This window comes from Anastrepha ludens, chromosome 3 (genome assembly GCF_028408465.1).
Source record: "Anastrepha ludens isolate Willacy chromosome 3, idAnaLude1.1, whole genome shotgun sequence".
NCBI lineage: Eukaryota > Metazoa > Arthropoda > Insecta > Diptera > Tephritidae > Anastrepha > Anastrepha ludens.
The window spans coordinates 6,011,603-6,031,593 of NC_071499.1; the positions used below are offsets into that span (position 1 = coordinate 6,011,603).

Here is a 19,991-nt window from a genome sequence, read left to right on the forward strand (position 1 = left end):
TTAATTTTCTTTTTACTTAATATTTAAAAGGAATACAAAAGTTCTTATGGTTGAAATTAAGTAAATGTTACAAGCATTCAAAATTCTTCTGTATATATTATCACTTCGACCTGGAGCTGGGACTGTGAGTGCATCAACTACGGTGTCGATAATTTCATTTATTTGGGATTGACAGACGAACGAAGGACTCTTAGAAATGGGCATAATAAGCAATAATATGCAAGGCATCTTTGCATTTTTAACGAACTTAATGAAAATGGACATCACTGACCGAACGACAAGAGCTCTGAACTGATCATTAGAAAAACGGACATACATTCGAATAAGAAGCACATGACTTTACGAGTTTAGTTTTAACATAAAATTAAAAAAAGTGAAGAAAGATTTTTAACAAGTAAACTCGACTTTTATTTGCACGGCGGGGAATATAATCCGACATTTATATCATCTCCATATACTGGGGGAGCAGTCACGTCGTTATTTATTTATTTAATCTAACACAACAAGCACAGATTATATTTATGTTGCAAATGTTCTGCAATACTCCAGTTACTACGATGATACCTTAAACTTCTTTGACGTGCATTCGTATTTCCAAAGCGAGTATTGGAAATCGTCGTTTGCATACGCCATCCTTACATTCAATACAATTGAGTGCCCTTATTTGAGACTTATTGTACAATGATGCGCCTCGAGTTTCTACCTCTAACAAGAGAGTCACTATCCACTGTTTGCAAGCGTAACAACTGTCGTCAAGTGCCAGCCATTGCCGAATTCGCTTGCCTCAATTTGCTAAATATTCACGAGTTTCTTAATATAAGTGCGTCTTGTGACGATCCCAACCAACTGGCCACAATAGCCATGGCCAGGGTCTGCACCGTAGCGCGTGTTAGTTAGAACGACGTTTTTCTCGAAACTACTTTTTTTCAACTGGTGGGCATTCTAGCTTAAAAAGTTATCGACCAATCGTTCTAAAATTTTTTGGGATTTTTTGTATGAGGGGTATACGAATATATCATATCTGTATATATGTAAATACTCATGTATATCTCTTTTTAAAAGTTTAAATTCATAAATCGATATAAAATTAAATTTTAGGAAGCTACCTGGAAGCTAAAGTCGTCAGAAAGTCCAGAAAAGTTTGACCAGATCCGGGTGCCCAATGGAGGGTTAAACAAAATCTACAGCGAAGGGCCACATCGTTAGAATGCGTTAGAAAATTTCGGCGCTGCCTCACTACATTTATCAAAACTTTGTGCTACACGTCACTTGCATCATTAGAATCCATTTTAAAATAAAATAAAATTTGTTACTGTCAAAACTGCCGATTAGTATACAAAGTATACAAATTTGCAATTGATCATATTTAATTCCAACTTAAGTGGGCTGCAGTGGCCATTTAAGTGAAGATTAAATCCAAACTTAAAACTTAAAAAAATAAATTTTAACTTAATTTGCTGTGGTGAAACCGGCCGAAAGAGATTACAAATTTCTATTAAACACTAATTGTTCCCAACTCGGTGCAATTACCAGATCAACTCAATAAACGTAATATAGACAAACAGATATTGGTACACACTCGTACACACTAACAAACGCACACACGGATAGATATACAACAAGGCGCATATCAATGATTTCTTCGAACTCCAACCATTGAGAACTGCTGAGTGACAGCTGCTCTAATTGCACTCATGGTTTGTACGAGTGATTTGTATGAGGGGCATACGAGTATATCATATCTGTATATGTATATGTAAACACTCATGTATATCTCGAACCTCGTCAAAAGCGCCAAAAAGCAAGTAAATTGCCAGCGAAAACTAAATACAAATGTAACCAAAGAACGCATGAAATGTGCACAAATAAGAGCGTCCACGTGATCGCAATTAAAGTGCAAATAAAGGCAGGTGGACCCACCGTCTCATCCCCAACGTTGAAGCTTGGCTCCAGAGAAAGCACGGAGAAGTAGACTTCTATGTCTGCCAAATCCTAAGTGGCCATGGTTGCTTTAAAGCGTACCTTCACCGCTTTGGACACGAAGAAAGTCCATACTGCGAGCAGTGCACACCAGCAGTTGAGGAGGACGCAGAACATGTGCTTCTCACGTGTCCCCGCTTCAGAAGAGTAAGGGCTAAACTAGAAGGCAACCTTGGCAGCAGCATCACGCCCGAGAATTTAGTGCCACTGATGTTGATGAGCCAGGACAATTGGAGCAAAGTCCAAAACATGGCTGCTGAAATAATGCAGCAACTTCGAAATAGCGAGCAGGCAAGGAGGATGCGCGAACGTCAAATAAGAACGTGAAGCAGCACACCTATCCAGAGATGAAAACACAGGTAAACTGACGATACCACTATTAGAAACTAGCTTTTCTATGGTAACGAACAGGGACATGGGGGGAGGGGGCGTATAGATCCGACAGGGGTGGTTGTCTTCTGATATGACCTAACAGTGGTGGTAATAGGCAGATGCAGCTTGTGACATATTGCATCAGAACAGTAACTGACGTTGAGTGCAACGCTCAAACCGCCTCCCGACGAAATACTTGACGGTAGTACCGGGGGGATCGGTACTTTGACGGTAGGAGGTTTAGTTCGGGTTAAAGTCCCACACTGACGGGGTAAGGCTTTCGATGCTTCCTCCTCATAAAAAAAACAAAAAAAAAAAAAAAAAAAAAAAAAAAAAAAAAAAAAAAACGTGATCGCAATTCAATTCCTACACAGCTCAGATGCTGCAGCCGCGCTGCTTCGGGTTTTCTCAGGTTTTAGCTCGAGTTTTCACAGGAAGCGCATAATTTTGTTGGAGATAAACCTTCGCACACATTACAAGGTATGTAAGTAAGTATAAACAAACACAGAAATCTGCTCGAAAAGCGGCTTAAGTATACAACTAATCTATGCACGCACTCACGTACATACCACACACCTATGCGCATACCTTCATTTGAACATCTTTCACAGCAGCATTAAATCAAAAACCCAAAACAAAAGAATTCTTCTATGTGAAAGAAAAATGGGAGAAGAATGGAATTACAGAAGTGCATACGAATATATGGTGGAGAGCGTGTGGAGCTCATGGAAAGCTTATAGATAATACAATAGTAAATAGACAAATTGGCACCATTGAATAAATGAAGTATAAAAAAATGCAGTAAAAACATCACAAGGAATGTAGATGAAATGGAGAATGAAAAAACCCATATAGGTGAGTATTTTATGGTGCTTGTGCGCGGCTAACAACTATTATGTATACATACATATGTACACGTACAACAACACAATCGCCACACAATGCAGTTATAATAAAGTCTTGAAGGAATGCACACATCCACGCTTATACTCGTACGCACCAAAAGGCGTCTGCGTGAATGTAAAAAAGTGACTATGCGCGCTGTCGTGAAAGATACTTAAATACCCGTTTAATTGCCCAGCTGGTGGAGCTATGCGGCATCTAATCTCCACATACCCGAGGACAAGTGTTGGTCAAGACATCGAAGATACTGTCCTAATGGAGCAGCATGCACATCGGAGACAGTATGGCAACATACATATGCGCGCTGCCCCACGGAAATGAAATTAATAAGAAATTAAATTATATTTCAAAGCGCCCGCAGTAGTGCCTTAAAAATGTCTAGCCATGAAAGCCAACACCAAAAAAGTTGCCTTGTATGTTGCCTACTATCGAGCCGGCATGCGCTAGCCATCCTGTCTTGCTGACGTCTAACTGTCTGTCAAGTACGACACTAGCAACAATAACAACAGCAAATATAGCTGCACACCAATCGTAGGTATGTTAATGGACCTGAAGCGACTCAGTTAAATAAGAGTGCTTTGTTAGTCGACTTCTCGCTGAGCACGCAGCAATGCGTTAGGGAATTCCCAATTTTCCGCTTTGTTAATGCCACACAAACGCCAATGCTTTGTGCTGAGCTAGTGTGACCTGGCGTTAACACAGGTCATCAGGTTTGTATGTACGCAGAGGCATTGGAAGAGCGTTTTGTCAATGAAACTACAACAAACATACAGATTTTTGTGGAAATTAATACAGGGCGTTTCTATATACCATATACATATATGTATTCTGTGTAAGGGTATGTAGCCCGAAAACTCTCAGATAATTGGTACGTTAGCATCTGTGGATAAACATCGGTATAACAGCAATAATTCGCGTGAAACAAAAATCACCAGAAATACTACGCATGGAAGACGTTTGATTATCTATGTACCTTCGGGGTATGACCATCCATATGCGACTAGTTTGTTGTTAGGGCGTTTTGACTTAATGGTAAAACTTTACGACTTCGATTGATTTGGGATAACCCGAGATGATTCATGTCCTTCATATGTTACCACTAGAAGGACAAGGTTGACACAGGCATTTTTTCTTTCATTTTCGAGTGACGTACTGACGTTGTTAATGCACCGAATCGACAGTATTTGGAACTGACACTGAGTTTATGGAGAAAATTTTGAAATTAACATGAAAAAATTAAAAAGGTATGAGTAGTCAACATTTTACACCAGTTTTTAACTGTTCGTGAATTTTTAACTCAATTTTATCATGCAAAATTGCATTTTTAAGACAGATTAGCGACTGCATGGGCCTGTGATTGTCCAACGTTCGTTTGGTATTCGGCAGGGTTGGGCATTTTACACTGCCACTAATTTTTTGGTTTTCAGGGTTTCATTATCACTAAATCTTCAAATCTCTAATTCTGTTATTGCATTGATTATTTAGGGTAACGCCCTGGCCAACCCTGGTATTCGGTCCCATTATGCACATGAAACAAAAAATTTTCGATCATTTTTGGAATAATGATATTCCAGCTCGGCAGGTATTTATAGACCCATTGCAAGGCGCAGATCACAAATTGTGTCAAAAACTTCAGCCGTTTACATACGGTCACTCACAACTGACACAGGTACGATTTTTTTGTAAAGTTGCTCTATATTTCATAATAATTTGCGAAAATGGAAAAACCGAGTATGCAATGGAAAAACCGAGTATGCAGATATTTTATTTATTTTGTTTTATTTCATTTCTTAACATAAATACAAAAACGTGTCCACCCATTTTATTCTAATGCAAACCCAACAAAGAATTCCATGTTGAACAGATTTTTTATCCTTGAGAGAATTCACGCCGCAGCTTAAATGATACTGTTAAAAGTACCGCTATTACCGGAGCAAGTTTCAACAAACGAAATTGTATTTTTATTATGCGAGAGTTTGTAGAGTGAATTTGACATGAAACAATCAATACTAAATTTTATGTATGCTTGTTTTTTTTTTTAACATGGGACCGGGAAGTTCGTCAACAGTTAAGCACATTGTCTAACGCCATATGTATGAAACTTGTATGGTAAATAAGGGGCGACAAGCTACAAATAAAGCTTTCACAGAGCAAGACTGTCAAGGGTTAGTGCGACATGCGAAGAAAAATCCAACAAAAAGTGTTCCAAAGTTAACAGAAAGGGCCAACAAGAATTTAGGTAAGACTTGCCCTCCAGAAACTGTTCGAAAAATAATGAGAGAAGCAAATTTAAATGGTAGAATAGCTCGTAATAAATAAGTCCACCGTATTTTTTGTAGACGAGGTAAAAATAAACTTATTTGGACCAGATGGCAGACCTTTTATACGGCGCAAGGCCAATACGGAGCTCAAACAAGAAAACTTGCGAGGCACAATAAAGCACAGCGACAAAGGCAAAGTTATGGTTTCAAATGGAGTTGGAAATGGGAACTTTATCGAAGAAATAATGAACAAATTTGCTTGCTTATTGGCAAAAATTGTAAATTTCTATGAAAATTTCACGTGTAGCAACCGCACAAATTGACAGCCGAAAGCAATATAGGCCAACCTTTTTTCGCAAATTAAGAAGAAGTCGCCGTGACGCCAAAAGGGCTGCTGGAAAGCCAGGCAGGAAATCATTTCAATGAAATTGTTTAATAGCAAAATTTATTAATATCAGCAAAAAAAAAAAAAATCATTGGAAAATATATTCATTTATAGCCGACTTTACTTATAGCCAACTTTACTTTACTTAACTGACAGAAAGTATAGACTAGAGTCAGATCAGATGATAGTGGTCAGCATATTTATACTGACGACTCAAAGATGGGTAATGGATCGGGAGTGCACCTGGAACAATTATTCTTAAATTGCTTACATACCTCCGACAAAGCTTACAATTTTTGTTGGTAGTCAATCAGCGATCAAGACACTGGGCTCAGCGTGCATCAGTTCAAGATGTGTTAAAGAATGCAAGAGACCGTTCTCGCTTGTTGGGTCCCCGGGCACTCTGGAGTGGAGGGAAATGAAAGAGCGGATGAGTGTGCAAGAAAGGCTCTAAGCAGGAGCTTCAGCGAGTGGTAGGGAACATAAGAATTTCTCTAAACGAACTGATTGACTTGAGCGTAATCGCGGAAACCAATAGAAGGTTGTTTGGCTGTGGCCCAAACTGAATCTTAAAAGGACAAAATGCCTGCCTGCAACAGATCAACTACCAGCGTTCTCACAGATGTGATAACCGGTCACTGCACCATTGGCACCCTAGCCAGTTGAATGGAAGACCCTCATAATGACTTCTGCAGGAGTTTTGGAGATGAAGAAGAAAATGAGTCGGTACAACACCTCCTCTGTGATATCCTGAATTTCAAAGAAGTCGTGCTAAATATCTTGACGATTATTTCTTTGAAGACCTGGAAATTAGCCAAATGCCGCACTGGAGAGATTAGTTACCTTCTTAAAAAGATCTAAGTGGTTTAAGCAACTTAGTTAGGGGATGGAAATCAAATGCAGGTATTAGGTGGCCTTAGGGCCACCGAGACAAGCAACCTGGCAACCAAATCTAACCATAACCAAATAAAATTTCCAAAGGCTGTGTCAATCACCTTGCACATCTGAACTTAGTTCAGCTGGTTGTGAAAAAAAAGAGGGAATTGCGAATTTAACTTTCCGTGCGTTGTAGCGTTTATTTCGCAGTGTGTCCTCCCTCCGCTGGCTAACGACTGATTTCTGAAATCGAACCAGTCATTAACGCAGCGGCAAATTTGGCGAAGGACACATACAAATTAGCGCTAATTCTATATATGCGCGTTTGTACATATGTACGCGAACAAGAAACAACGAAATAGGAACTCTGCATTGACCGTTACCTATTGTGCGGACATACTAGTTGTGTACAAACACGCATACACAGAATTAGCGGGAATCAAATACATAAAGTATATAGTACACCAAATATTTTTACAACTAATCAAGGGTTCCCAACGTTTTACAAGTAATCAGGGGTTCCCAATATTTTTACAACTAATCAGGGGTTCACAACATTCCCGCCTCCGTGAATCAACCCGATTCACCATCATCAACGTCCAGAACTGCCAATCGAAGACTTCACTGAAGCACTTTGCTTCCATGTCAGCACCGACGAAGTTCTTCCCATTATCGGACCTCACACGTACGGGAACGCCGCGACGATTTATAAAGTTGCGCAATACGATTATACATGAGTCAGTGCTGAGGTCATGAGCCAACTCCAGATGCACAGCCCTGACTGTCAGGCACGTAAATAACGCCACCCATCTTTTTTCGTTGGCGCGGCGAACAGGTACTGTTATCGGTCCCAAGTAATCAAGGCCCGTATAGCTGAATGGCCTGACATAAGGAGTGAGTCTATCAATCGGAAGAGGGCCCATCAATGGCGATACGGCATGGATTTTTCTTAAGCGACAAATGGCGCAATTGGCGACTATACTGCGCAGCAAACTCCTGAGGCGTGGTACCCAATAAAGGCGACGTATCTCACAAATAGTGGCTTCTAGATTTTGATGATGCATTTTGACGTGGTAGTGCATGGCGACCAGATTTGAGAAACAATGCTTTGGCGGTAGTATGATAGGGCGTCTCGCGCTTATTGGGAGCCAGCTGGCAGCTTCTATGCGTCCTCGTACACGAAGAACACCATCTTCGTCTATATACGGCGAAAGTTGAATGAGCGAACTGGTGCGTGGCAGGTTGCGACCGCTTTCGATGTGCTGAAACTCTTCGGCGTATTCACCGCGTTGAACGAGGCGGTACAAACAAAGCTTAGCAGTCTCAACTTCTTTGGCAGTCAACCCATAGCCTCGGTCTGGCGGTTTACGGCGGCGGCAAACGTCAATGAATCGCAGGACCCATGCTGTCGTTCTCACCAGTTTACTGAATGTAGAGAATCGGTTATAGTCTAGAAACGTACAGCTTACGATTGCAAGGGCGAATTTAGGACGTAGTTCCTTGTCAGCTTCCTCATGATGATTGCATGTAGAGCTCTCTGTCGGCCAATACTGCTCTTCTCGTAACAAAAATGGTGGGCCGCAGGACCAACGGGCGGAAGAGCTGAAGTCGACAAAGTTATTAGCTCGAGTAGCCTCATCAGCGACATTGTGCTCGGTAGGTAGCCATCTCCAGTTTGCAGTAGTAGTTGTGGCTAATATCTCGGCGATCCGATGCTGCACAAATGGCTTATAGCGTCGATGTTCACTTCGAAGCCACTGGATCACTGTTTTGGAGTCACTCCAAATGACGCAGTCATCGATGTGCAAGGAGTGCTCCTCTCGTAGGCAATTCAGCAAACGCGTACCCAATACAGCTGCCTGAAGCTCCAATCGAGGGACCGTCAATGACTTCATCGGCGCGCATTTAGTTTTTGCAGATATAAATGCGACTTCAACCTCACCGGCGGCATTAGTTGACCTCCAGTAGGCTACCGCGACAAAGGCATCCTCGCTGGCGTCGACGAAAACATGGAGCTGCAAAACTTCAGGTTTCCCATTTCGATAATAGTATCGAGGGACGGTATATTCGGCGACCATTGGCAGTTGTTTACGCCATCCTTCCCATGCGGTGTTTACGTTGTTTGGCAGTGGCTCGTCCCACCGGATGTCATTCTTCCACACTTCCCGCATGAGGATCTTAGCGCTCACTACAAAGTTGCTAAGAAAGCCCAGCGGGTCGAAGATCGACATGACCACACTGAGAAGTTCTCGCTTCGTCGGACGGCGCCCTCCGTCCAAAACGTTGGAATCTACGTTGTTGAATCTCAGTTTAAACCCAAAAGTGTCGGTTGATGCCTGCCAAAACAAACCGAGGACTCTGTCCACCAGTACTCCTTCTTTATTTGCTATTTGACGGATATTCCCGTCACCACTAAGTGCTTCTGTCACTCTTAATGAGTTTGACGCGAAATTACAAAGATCGAAACCGGCCATCTTATGTATTGCGCGAACTTGTTTCGTTATGTCAGCTGCTTCTTCCTCTGTGTCAAAGCTATCGACATAGTCATCGACATAATGGTAGTCCAGTATCGATTTCACGGCTCGGGTAGCACCCTTGACTTTGTTGCCATACTCCAACGCATTGATCGTCTTCACATAATTGGCGGCGCAAGGCGAACATGCTGCTCCAAAGGTCATTACGCGCATCTCATGTACCTCGGGCTGTCTGGTAGTATCACCTTGGCGCCAAAGAAATCGTTGCGCACATCTGTCGTCACGTTGAACCAGCACCTGGTGAAACATCTCTTTGATGTCCCCACACACGCCCGTTGCTCCTTCCCGAAAGTGGAATAGTATAGCAGGCAAAGACCGATACTCTTGCGGACCCTTCATAAGCTGTGAATTAAGGGACACACCGTCCACCTCAGCAGCTGCGTCGAACACCATGCGTAACTTGCCTGGCTTATTTGGATTCTTCACGGCAAAATGAGGCAGGTACCATGTTCTATTGCAAGTTAAAGCGGCTTCTTCTGGCGACAGCTTTCGTGCGTAGTCCTTCATGACGTAAGAACTTATGATGCGGTTATATTCAGCGGCAAAGTCTGTATCGCGCCTCATTTTTGCTTCAACACCCGCTAATCTTTTCAAAGCCATAGAATAGCTGGCAGGTAGCTGTATGTCGGAACGTTTCCAGAGCAGACCAGTCTGGTACCTTCCTTCAACACGGCATGTAGTAGACTTCAAGATTTCCCGAGCACGGACGTCAGCTTCACTCTCCATGATAGGTGCAGCTCGAACCCCAAAGCTTTCCGTCTCGAAGTATTCAGCAACCATATTATGTAGAGATTGATCAGTGTGGCAGTTAACGAATAAGCATGATGGCAATGATGGATCGGAGTTCATTGTTGGCCCAAATACAACCCATCCTAGCTCAGTATTCGCAGCGAATGGCCCACACTTGTTTAGCTGCATTGTAGTTGACGGCAAACCGAGGTGGCAGTGGTCGAGTCCGATTAGCAGCTTTGGCTTGACTTGTGCGTATGGTTCAACTGCCAGCTTATTCAATTGGCTTTCATGGCAACGCAAACCGGATTTATTCAGACTCTGAGAAGGCAGCTGCAAGTTTGAAACACCATAAACCCTTCGTAACTTATGTCTCTTTTGCATACCGGCACCACTCACGAGTAGATCTACCACCATGGCCGACTCCTGAGCGGCACGTCCTCCGAACCACTGTAGGTTCAAGCGTTCAGTCCGGCCACGTAAGCCGAGCTCTTCAATTAGTGTGCTATCAATCATTGTTATTGACGAACCTTCATCTAAAAGTGCGTACGTCTCAACGCGCTTTTGGTTCCCATACAGCACGACCGGCAGAATCCGAAATAATAACTTACTATTGTTATCTGTACTGCAACTAAGGACCGCTGCACCCGCATCACCTTGCTGTTCAATACGAGACGCTGGCTGCGTCCTCGTACTAATACCTGTATGTGTATCGGCAATGGAAGTACGTCGTTGGCGATCTCGAGGCCGCGGTGACTGGTTTGATGACCCATCGATTATTTTCCCAATATCGTGCAACAATTTATGATGCCACCGTTTGCACCCGTCAGTTGAACATAGTTTGCGCCGTTGGCAATTGCGCGACCCATGTCCAACGTTGAGACAAGAAAAACAAAGGTGACGTCGCTTCACTTCCTCCCACCTTTCCGGCACTGTAAGTTGACTAAACTGCGTACAATCGGCTGGCTTATGTTGGCCCTGGCAAATAGGGCAGGCTGAATGACGTTGAGATTCGGCAGCGTGCAACACAACCCGACGCTTCGAATCTTTCGCTGCTTCTCCATCGTAAACCGTGCAGATGACGTTGGCAAGTTGAGTGAGCCAATCGCTAAAATGCTGAACAGTTGCGTAAGGCTGTAAAGATGACGCAAAGACTGCCCATTCGATACGCTTGCTCATGGGTAACTTTCCGACGAGCTCATCGAGGAGTGTTGGATTCACTAAATACTGCTCTCCGCCACATGCAGAACGTAAAAATGCACAGACGTTGCTAATCTTCGTCGCAAATGGTATCAACTTTACCACTGAGCTTTCCGATATCGGGGCAATTTCTCGAACATGGGCTAGCTGGCTTCGAATTAATTGCTCTGGGCGACCGAATCGGAACTTAAGTTGCTCTATGATATTGGCCACGTTGTTTGGATGGATTAGTAGCGATTTAACAGCTTCTCGGGCTTCACCCTTTAAGCACTTCTGCAGGCGTAAGTTGTTCTCAAAGCGACTGTACCCATAGACAGTGGTTGACTCGGTGTAGGCAGTAAAAAATATCGGCCAGTCCTCTGGTTTCCCGCTAAACTCCGGCAAATCTTGCAATTTCCTTGGCTGGGTTGAAAACTGCAAGGGTAAGGAGCCCACATTAGCGGAAATTGGCACCGTTGACGGAAGACTGCTAACAAATGTGTCGCCCGGAGGCAAAGTCGAGCTGCTGTACGTCCCATTTGTTGAGGATGTGTAAATAAGCGGTGAGGAACGAGTAGCGGTGTACATCTGATAACGTGTAGCGTTCTGAGGGCGGCGGCGGCTGCACCGTATGCACACAGGTAGCAGCACATGTTATTAACGGCGATTGCGGCTGAAGCAACTGGATCTGTGTCATCGGCAGGCTTGATGACGGCAAGGCAGATTCGTTGGCGGAACTGTCGCTGGGTGCACTGGCTATGCTTTGCGCATCAGCGCGCTGGGCTTCGTTGGTTAACTCGTGTTCCCTTATTTTGTCTTGGGCAACTTTCAGGCTACGTTCAAGCGCGGCGATGCGTTTTTGCATAGCCTGGAACATCACTTCTTGGCGGGCGGCAGATGAAGCACGAGTGGTGACTCCCTCGGCAACGGGAGCACTTGGCAAATCCACTACACCGACGGCAGTGCCAGTATCCGACACCCTTTGCTGGTCGGCTACTGATGCAGGTGTAGTGGCCTTTGAAACTGGTGTCGCCATGCTTACCTAGGTCCTGGCTGGAACAAGTGGCGAACAAATGACTTCGAACGGACGTGCGAAATAAAGTTTTTGTGAAAAAAAAGAGGGAATTGCGAATTTAACTTTCCGTGCGTTGTAGCGTTTATTTCGCAGTGTGTCCTCCCTCCGCTGGCTAACGACTGATTTCTGAAATCGAACCAGTCATTAACGCAGCGGCAAATTCGGCGAAGGACACATACAAATTAGCGCTAATTCTATATATGCGCGTTTGTACATATGTACGCGAACAAGAAACAACGAAATAGGAACTCTGCATTGACCGTTACCTATTGTGCGGACATACTAGTTGTGTACAAACACGCATACACAGAATTAGCGGGAATCAAATACATAAAGTATATAGTACACCAAATATTTTTACAACTAATCAAGGGTTCCCAACGTTTTACAAGTAATCAGGGGTTCCCAATATTTTTACAACTAATCAGGGGTTCACAACACTGGTATTTAAAGTTTTTCCAAAAAGTTGCTTTGAGAATTTTAAAATTGTTTTATATTGTATCTTGCGCTGCTTTATCCATATCTTTGACTGAATTACAATCCACCCACAGTCAACCTTAATTTCCTAAATAATCTTTTATAAATTCCTAAATAAAATTTTATTTATAGTATTGAATAGTTCACTTACCAACTGGTCTGTTATTTCTACGTGTGCCCTCCGATTCATCTACCAAAAGTGGCGTATGCCGCCGGCCGCTAACCGACGATGGCGCTGTGCAAATCAAGATGGCAAATATGATGAATTTGGAGAGGAGATTGAACAGCGTTGTGGAGCTTGCCGCTCTCGTTGCTGCTGCAGATAATGACAGTGTTCGTCGCGCTGATTTTCCTGTAACTGCCGTTGCGGCTGCCGGTGATGTGAATAATGCTGCGCAAGACGTTCTGACAGAAGATGTGGATGCTTTTGTCGTCTTTCTTGATTTTAGCATATCTGCAGGTGTGTCTATCGTGGAGCTGCACTCCGCGCTCGTTGCGCTGGTTGCATTGCATGTGTAATAGTTGGTTGACGTCGACGCGCTCGTCGTTTTTGTACTGCTAATGATGGCCATTTTATGTGGTTCGTTTCTTACTTTACTCTTATTGTATTAGTAATATAATAAATATTAGTGCTTTATACTAGTTTTGCTTTACTTGTCGCTGCCACTATTTTCCAGCTAAATTTTATTATTTTACACTTAATTTCTTTATGGCTGCTATTGCTGCGCGGCAATTGTGTAGATTGCACTTCTTCTCTTAACACTTTGCACTTCACTTATTTATATTTTTTGCTTTTTTGAACGTTGAAAATTAATTGCTCTTGAAATCTATGCACACACACTCGTATGGATGTATGAAAATTAATTATTGAAAATTATGTATTCGTCGGTTAAAACACTCGTTTAACCTGTGACTGTCAAAGAACGTTTTTTTGTACTCTTTCACCGTTGATTTCACGCCTTTCGGTGTACGAAGTATGCAGAAGATCCACGCTTCTTGGCGATATACAAGTAATATCCGCAAACTAAATTAGAAATACAAAAAAAAAAATGAAATTGTGCTGTTATAGTGATGACAAACAAACACGCTCGCGTTCTGACACTGACTAACTGACTGAGTGAGTGACTCTGCGACACACTTTGTTGCGTATCGCGCGCGGATGGCAGCAGGTTGTTTGCTTTGTCGATGCTTTGTTTTTTGTTGTTATTTTTGTTGGTATGTTGGTTGTTCGGTCGTTCGATAGGTGGATGGGTGGGTAGTGTGAAAAGCGTACACTCAGATTAGATAACACTTTTGCCAAATAATTTAATTATTAAATTTCTGTTATTACTTTTCGCTATGCGCTTTTGCTGGCATTCAGCGTTGCCCACTGGCGGTGCTGTCTGGCGTGCTTTGTGGCGGATTGACTCACTGTCAGCTGCTTAGCGCCTTCAGTTTATCAATGAAATATTACTAGAACCAGGTAGTCGTTAATTTAGGACCTTTACGTCGATGGTGTGGGTTTTTCCGTTTCCTATAGTTTAAGTGGATGGCTATTCACTGTAATCGATTTGGTGCAGTAATAGGTTTTAGTAACACACACATACATATGTGCGTCTGAATTTTATATTATTTTATATTAAGTAGAGTGGTTTTTTGGCCGAGTGTTTTTCCGCCTATCTTTATTTTTTGCTTCCTCTTCAGCGATATGCCGTCGCTATTTCGGCGTTTTGTAAATGAAATGAAATTTGCGTTTTGCCGCTTTTTTCTCCCTCGCGCTTTCGTTCACACAATTTTCTGATTTACACAGTTTATTTTTAAATATTCTCTTTAATTAAGCACTGCTGTTCTTATGCTTGTTTTTGTCGTTCGAATATCTTACACTTTGGCAAAAGCAAACGCAAAATAAAAAAACAAATTATCAGAAAAGCGCTCAGAAAATGTTTCAATTTATGCTGGAAGTGGAAGCTCCTAAATACACGGAAGTCAATACTCATAGACTAACAGTGACCCTAAAACCTTGGGCTGGAGGCGGCTGTTGGCATACAAAACATGACCGTTGTTTTTGTATTGTTGTACTGGGCTGCGCGGCATGCGCTTGATAGCTACAGCTCGCTAAAATACCTGCCTATTTTTAATAATTTTTATTTTTTTATTTTTGCGCTCGTCTAAGTGTTTTTTTACTCAAACCCTCGACTGATAACTTATGTAGTTACGCGTTCATTATTCAAAAATATCCATATTCGTCTCACGGCTATCTGATAACAATTTACACTTCACTTTTATTTATCCGCATGCAAAAAATCCGCGTTGCTCGCGAAACATTTGAAAAACCTGCGCCAAGATATTTGACTTTCATGCAAAATAATGCAGCGCATAACTTTTCGACTTAATAACGTATGCACGGACCACAATCGAATCGATTTGTTTCTTTTGATATTGTATCGCGTTTTGTTCGTCGTGTGCTCCTTTGCGAACGTTTCGGAAAATAATGTCCGCACACGGGATCGGTCGTTGAATAAATAAACCCCTCAGCGAGCGCGCTCATATGAAAAACTCTTTTTTTCATGTAGTCGTTATAGTTGTTGTTGCCGTTGCCGTTGCCTTTGCTGTTGCTATTGCCGCTGCTGCTTGAGTTGGTTGTCTGTCGGCTACTTGTTTGGTCGCTTACGCGGTCGATCGGTCGGTGTCTGCCCACTCTGCTCGAAAGCGAGCAAGATATTAAGATACTACGAGAGTTCATATAATATACACACACAAACACAGATACAGAGGGAGACACGATGTTGCGTTGTGTCTGCGTCTGCTATTCTACGCTGCTCTGTTCGGCTCTACTTGCCGTCGAATTGAGTTCCCTATGCTAGTAGTAAATTAAAGCACTCTGTACGCAAGCCCCACAACAACGTTGCCGTTTTGGCCGTAGTCAATAATTTTGTTGGCGCAGTTGTGCAGTTGATGTTGGCATTGGTCGTTTCGGAGTTCGTCCGGTATGGTTTAGTTCGGTTTGTCTCGTTTCTATAGCGCGTTTTTGCGTTTGCTGATTCGATGCATAAATGTTTGATGTTATTGCGCAGCTCAATGCTGCTACTGCATAACTACTTCCTATGCTGGCGGTTGACGTTGACGGTGGCATCTGAGTTAGCATCGACTTCGACTGCGACAGCGACAGCTTTGGTCGTCAACTACAATATGATCGCAATGTTGGAACAGTTCACCACGAATGCCGTAGATAAACGAAGAATTTGTGGCTCGTACTGCTTGAGCTGGCTGTGCTCGCGCTCCCGTTTACGTTCGCGTTTGTCATCGCATAATACAACAAGCCCACAAGCAATTGTAACGAATGAGAAACCAGACCCGATCCAATAATAAATGCTAGGAGTAGTGTTGCCAACGAGATCATTTTAAACATTGCGGTCAACATACAAATGCAAGCAGTTGCATGCATTCACTGAGAAGAGACGTGTTGAAGAATTTCACTAAGGGTTTTAAATGCCTTTCAGAATAAAATTTAGTAAGTAAATTTGAAAAATAGATTTAAAAAATGTTCAGGGAAAAAATATCAATGAAATTTGTTTTTATCAGCCTGCAAATATTATTTGCATTTTATTTTTTGTATATTTAGAGTTTATAGAAATGTCAGGCATTTTGTCACCTTTATGTAAGGAAGCAATCGTTGGGCTCTACTTTATACCATCTTTTCGAGCATAACCGGAGGTTATGAATTTTGGCTTCCAAGTCGTCAATCCTAGTTGTTTTATCAATTAGTCATTGGGGTGTGGTCTGACGCATACCACAGAAATTAGTCGAAATTAGTCGACCTATAAGACTAATGCAAAGACTGATTTCTGAGATGTTAGGTCAATAAAAGTTCGTCCCAAATGAGTAATGTATGTATGACGTGTCGTAGTATGTTGCACGAAATATTTATCAATAAACATAATTGCTAAATATTCAGTTGATTTTCAACGCATTTACCGAACGTACGTAGCAGATGATAATGCATTTGCTTCATCGTCGAATTTTATTTGGATGTAGACCAAGACTTCTCCTCAAAATTTTCCATATACATTTCTACAGAGCTAATAGCTTCTTCGATGCACTCAATCTGAGTTCGTTTTGAATGGATATTCTTCCTCGTAGTAACTTTAGACATAAATTAATCCATCGTTTTGAATATGAACGAATATAAACTGCTAATATGGACAACTATGCGCATTGTAAAGTGGAAAAATTTCTGCGTAAGTTGCCACAATATGTAAACATTTACTTTGCATGGTAATTTCCCGGGTATACTTTACAGAAATGGCATAAACATGTGTTTACCTGAACAACTGGTATCTACGCGCTTGTTATACTACACGTTTAAAAGAAAGCATCCTTTGCAAATGTAACACATTTAGTGTGAAAACTCCAGAAAAACTTAAATTTTTACAAGACAATCTATTTAAGTTTTCGTTTTAAAAAATATGTTGTCCTTGGGCTGAGAGGAATAGCATAAAAAATATAATTAGGCGCAGAGTGCAAAACATTCACTTAAAAACAATTAAATATTTATAAAAAAAATTTCAATTTACATCTATTTTTTGTAGTAATACATATATTCTAAAAAAGATTGCTGCATAAAACGTTGGTTCGAAAATACTAACATTGATCCATACCGGTTAACAAAAATACCCGTCATGCTATAGGGCATATGTACCATGTTCACAAAACTACTGGTGCACAGTTCTGCTACATGCTGTCAAGTAGCCGCCGAAACGCGCCTTTATTCTCTCATTCACTCTCTCTCTTTCAATAATCAAGTCCAAGAACTGTTAAGTTGGCCAAGAGGCGAAAATCGTACTGTTACGACGCTAGCGTAGAAGACGCAGCTTGCGTCGCTGTTCAAACAAACGCAGCGTTTTGTTTGTCAACATTTTTAAATCAGAGCAACATATTGCTATACACAATGTTGCGCTTATACATATGTCATTCATGTTGCATGCATTCTAGATATGTTGCAGAGGGTTTTAACAACTTATTATTGAATTGACTGCCATGTTGTTGTGTTTCGGAGATTTAAGCAATTATCAATTTATAAGTAGAAATGCGCGGCAAATGAGATTTGCTGGAGGTGCTGCTGCTTAATTGGTGCATTTGCAGTATAATCCTGACGACCATTGGCAGCAATGCATTACTTTGTTGCAAGCAAAGAAGCTATCATACAAATAGATAACTAATCAAATTCATACTTAACGAGATATTCAGAAAAGAAAAAGAAAAAAAAATACGTGATGCATTAGTCGAAGAACTGAAAGGAATTACGGCATGCAAGAGCTAACGTATAGTTATTTACAATAGTTTTAAGTGACAATAGACAATAGCTAAGTTCTTTGTTAGTTCTAAAATTTTAAAAATAATTAAAAACAAAAAAATTGGAAATATGAAAATAAAAGTTGTAAAAATAATACCTTCCAATTATCATTTTACATATTTAGTTTATTATTATATTATTATTTTTTATTTATTGTTCCCTTATTTAATTTTAATAACTGTGACAGAGAACCTTCATAGAGTTCTTTTAGGCATCCAAAACATCTTAAGTGTTGTTTTTAATAAGAAACTTTTTTAAACGGACTTTAAATTATTTTTCCTTACACGCAATACTTAAAATGCTGAGTCCCTTATTGGGCCGAGATCAGCAAACCGTTGGGCATTGCAACTACAACTACAATTCTATAAAAAAGACTCCAAATTTACAAGTAGTAGCGGATTTGTGGTGGAAGAAAGTCTAGTCTTTAGTCTCTAGTCTAGTCAAGATTCCGGGACAAAGAAATTTATGAAACTTCGCAGTTACCTCCATACGGAAGATTGTCTGTGTCTATGGTCTGTCCCTTCCATAATAAGGTGATGCGGAAAGTATTAATCCTTTTATGCAAAAGACCAAAGGCGACCTTTAAATAATTCTTAATGCGTATTTTTCAGAGGTGATAAGCTTTAATTAAATATTTTCATATATACGAGTATTTTCCCGTAGTTCCTAGATGGAACAAAGGGCCTCAATAAACAAGTTAAAACCATCTTTATTTAAAGCTAAGAATTTGTTTTGTCGACAAGTGCAACCTCTTTGTAGCGCTTCTGCTTTCACTAGTCGCCTCCACGGGTTAGATGGCCTACCACATCTCCGACTGCCTTGCGGGTTTCAGTGTAGGGGTGTTTTTTTGATATCTCCATGTGGCTTTCGCAGTGTGTGATCGATCCATTTCCACCTTCGCCGCCTGATGAACGCGTATCTGCTTCGTTAATGTCCAGAGGTCGGCGTTAGTGATGGTATCAGGTCAGAAAATGCGCACAATTTTGCAAAGGCTGTGATTGCTAAATGCCTGGAGTGCTTGTATATCACGCATTGTTGTGTTCCATGTCTCACACCCATACGAACAACAAAATTTACATTAGATTCAAAGATCTTCAATTTCGTGCGCCTGGATGTATGCGATGATCTCCACACTTTGTCCAAAAGACCAAACACAGTACGACTCTTCAATATTCGACTGCGAATGAGGCTGCTTAGCCGCCGATTTTGTTGATGAGGCTTCCGAGATATGTAGCAGATCTTATCTACTACTTCGAGCTTAGTGCCGTTTAACTGAAAGGTTTGCGAACCCGCAGTGTTTCCGCACAACATCTTTGTCTTCGCAATGTTGATTTGCAAAGCCCACTTTCGTTGCACATTCGCTTCCCGCTGCGATCTTTGATTGTATATGTGAGTATTTGTTCGACAGCAGACATGTGTCGTCGACGTTGCGAAGATCTTCAAGGTAGCTGCCCGGATTCCAGGATACACCTCTGTTAGTCATGGATATTTTTCGCTTTACTGGGTCCAGTACCAAGTTGAACAGGAGCGGGGATAGTACGCATCCCTGGCTTACTCCTGTCTGCTTTAAATTAACGGACATGCGGCCGGCACAACTGGGGCATATATGACATGATCTAGAGGTTCAATTCTGACACACCCTTCGTTTTAAATCAGGCTGTATTTAGGCAATAAAACATCAAATGTTGGATTTTAAATGCTCAATTGTTGTTGGCCAGTGAAAATATACTAAAGAAATTAAGTGTCCGAAAATATGCATTGGACCAATGACTCATCGCCCCATAAAACGCGCCAAAAACAATGATTTCTTCTAATAAGTGTAATAGTGTCTCAACAATAGCTGGTATTATATTGGGAAAACGATCCAGAGTTTCTCGAATTAATAGCT

At 41.5% G+C, this 19,991-nt stretch overlaps 1 protein-coding gene across 5 annotated transcripts in view; it reads right to left on the reverse strand.

Annotated features, from left to right (window-relative positions):
- LOC128856932 (dorsal-ventral patterning protein Sog) overlaps positions 1-19,991 on the reverse strand; it is a 168,488-nt gene that overhangs the window by 100,712 nt on the left and 47,785 nt on the right. The window contains exons 1-2 of one of the 5 annotated variants that reach the window (XM_054092386.1): positions 15,031-15,770; positions 12,923-13,795 (exon numbers count right to left, since the gene is read on the reverse strand). In XM_054092386.1, the coding sequence (XP_053948361.1) occupies positions 12,923-13,343 (421 nt within the window). In that variant the 5' untranslated portion in view covers positions 13,344-13,795; positions 15,031-15,770. Of the gene's footprint in view, positions 1-12,922; positions 15,771-19,991 lie in introns of those variants that run through there. The other 4 variants (XM_054092387.1, XM_054092384.1, XM_054092385.1 and 1 more) reach the window with 4 other exon arrangements.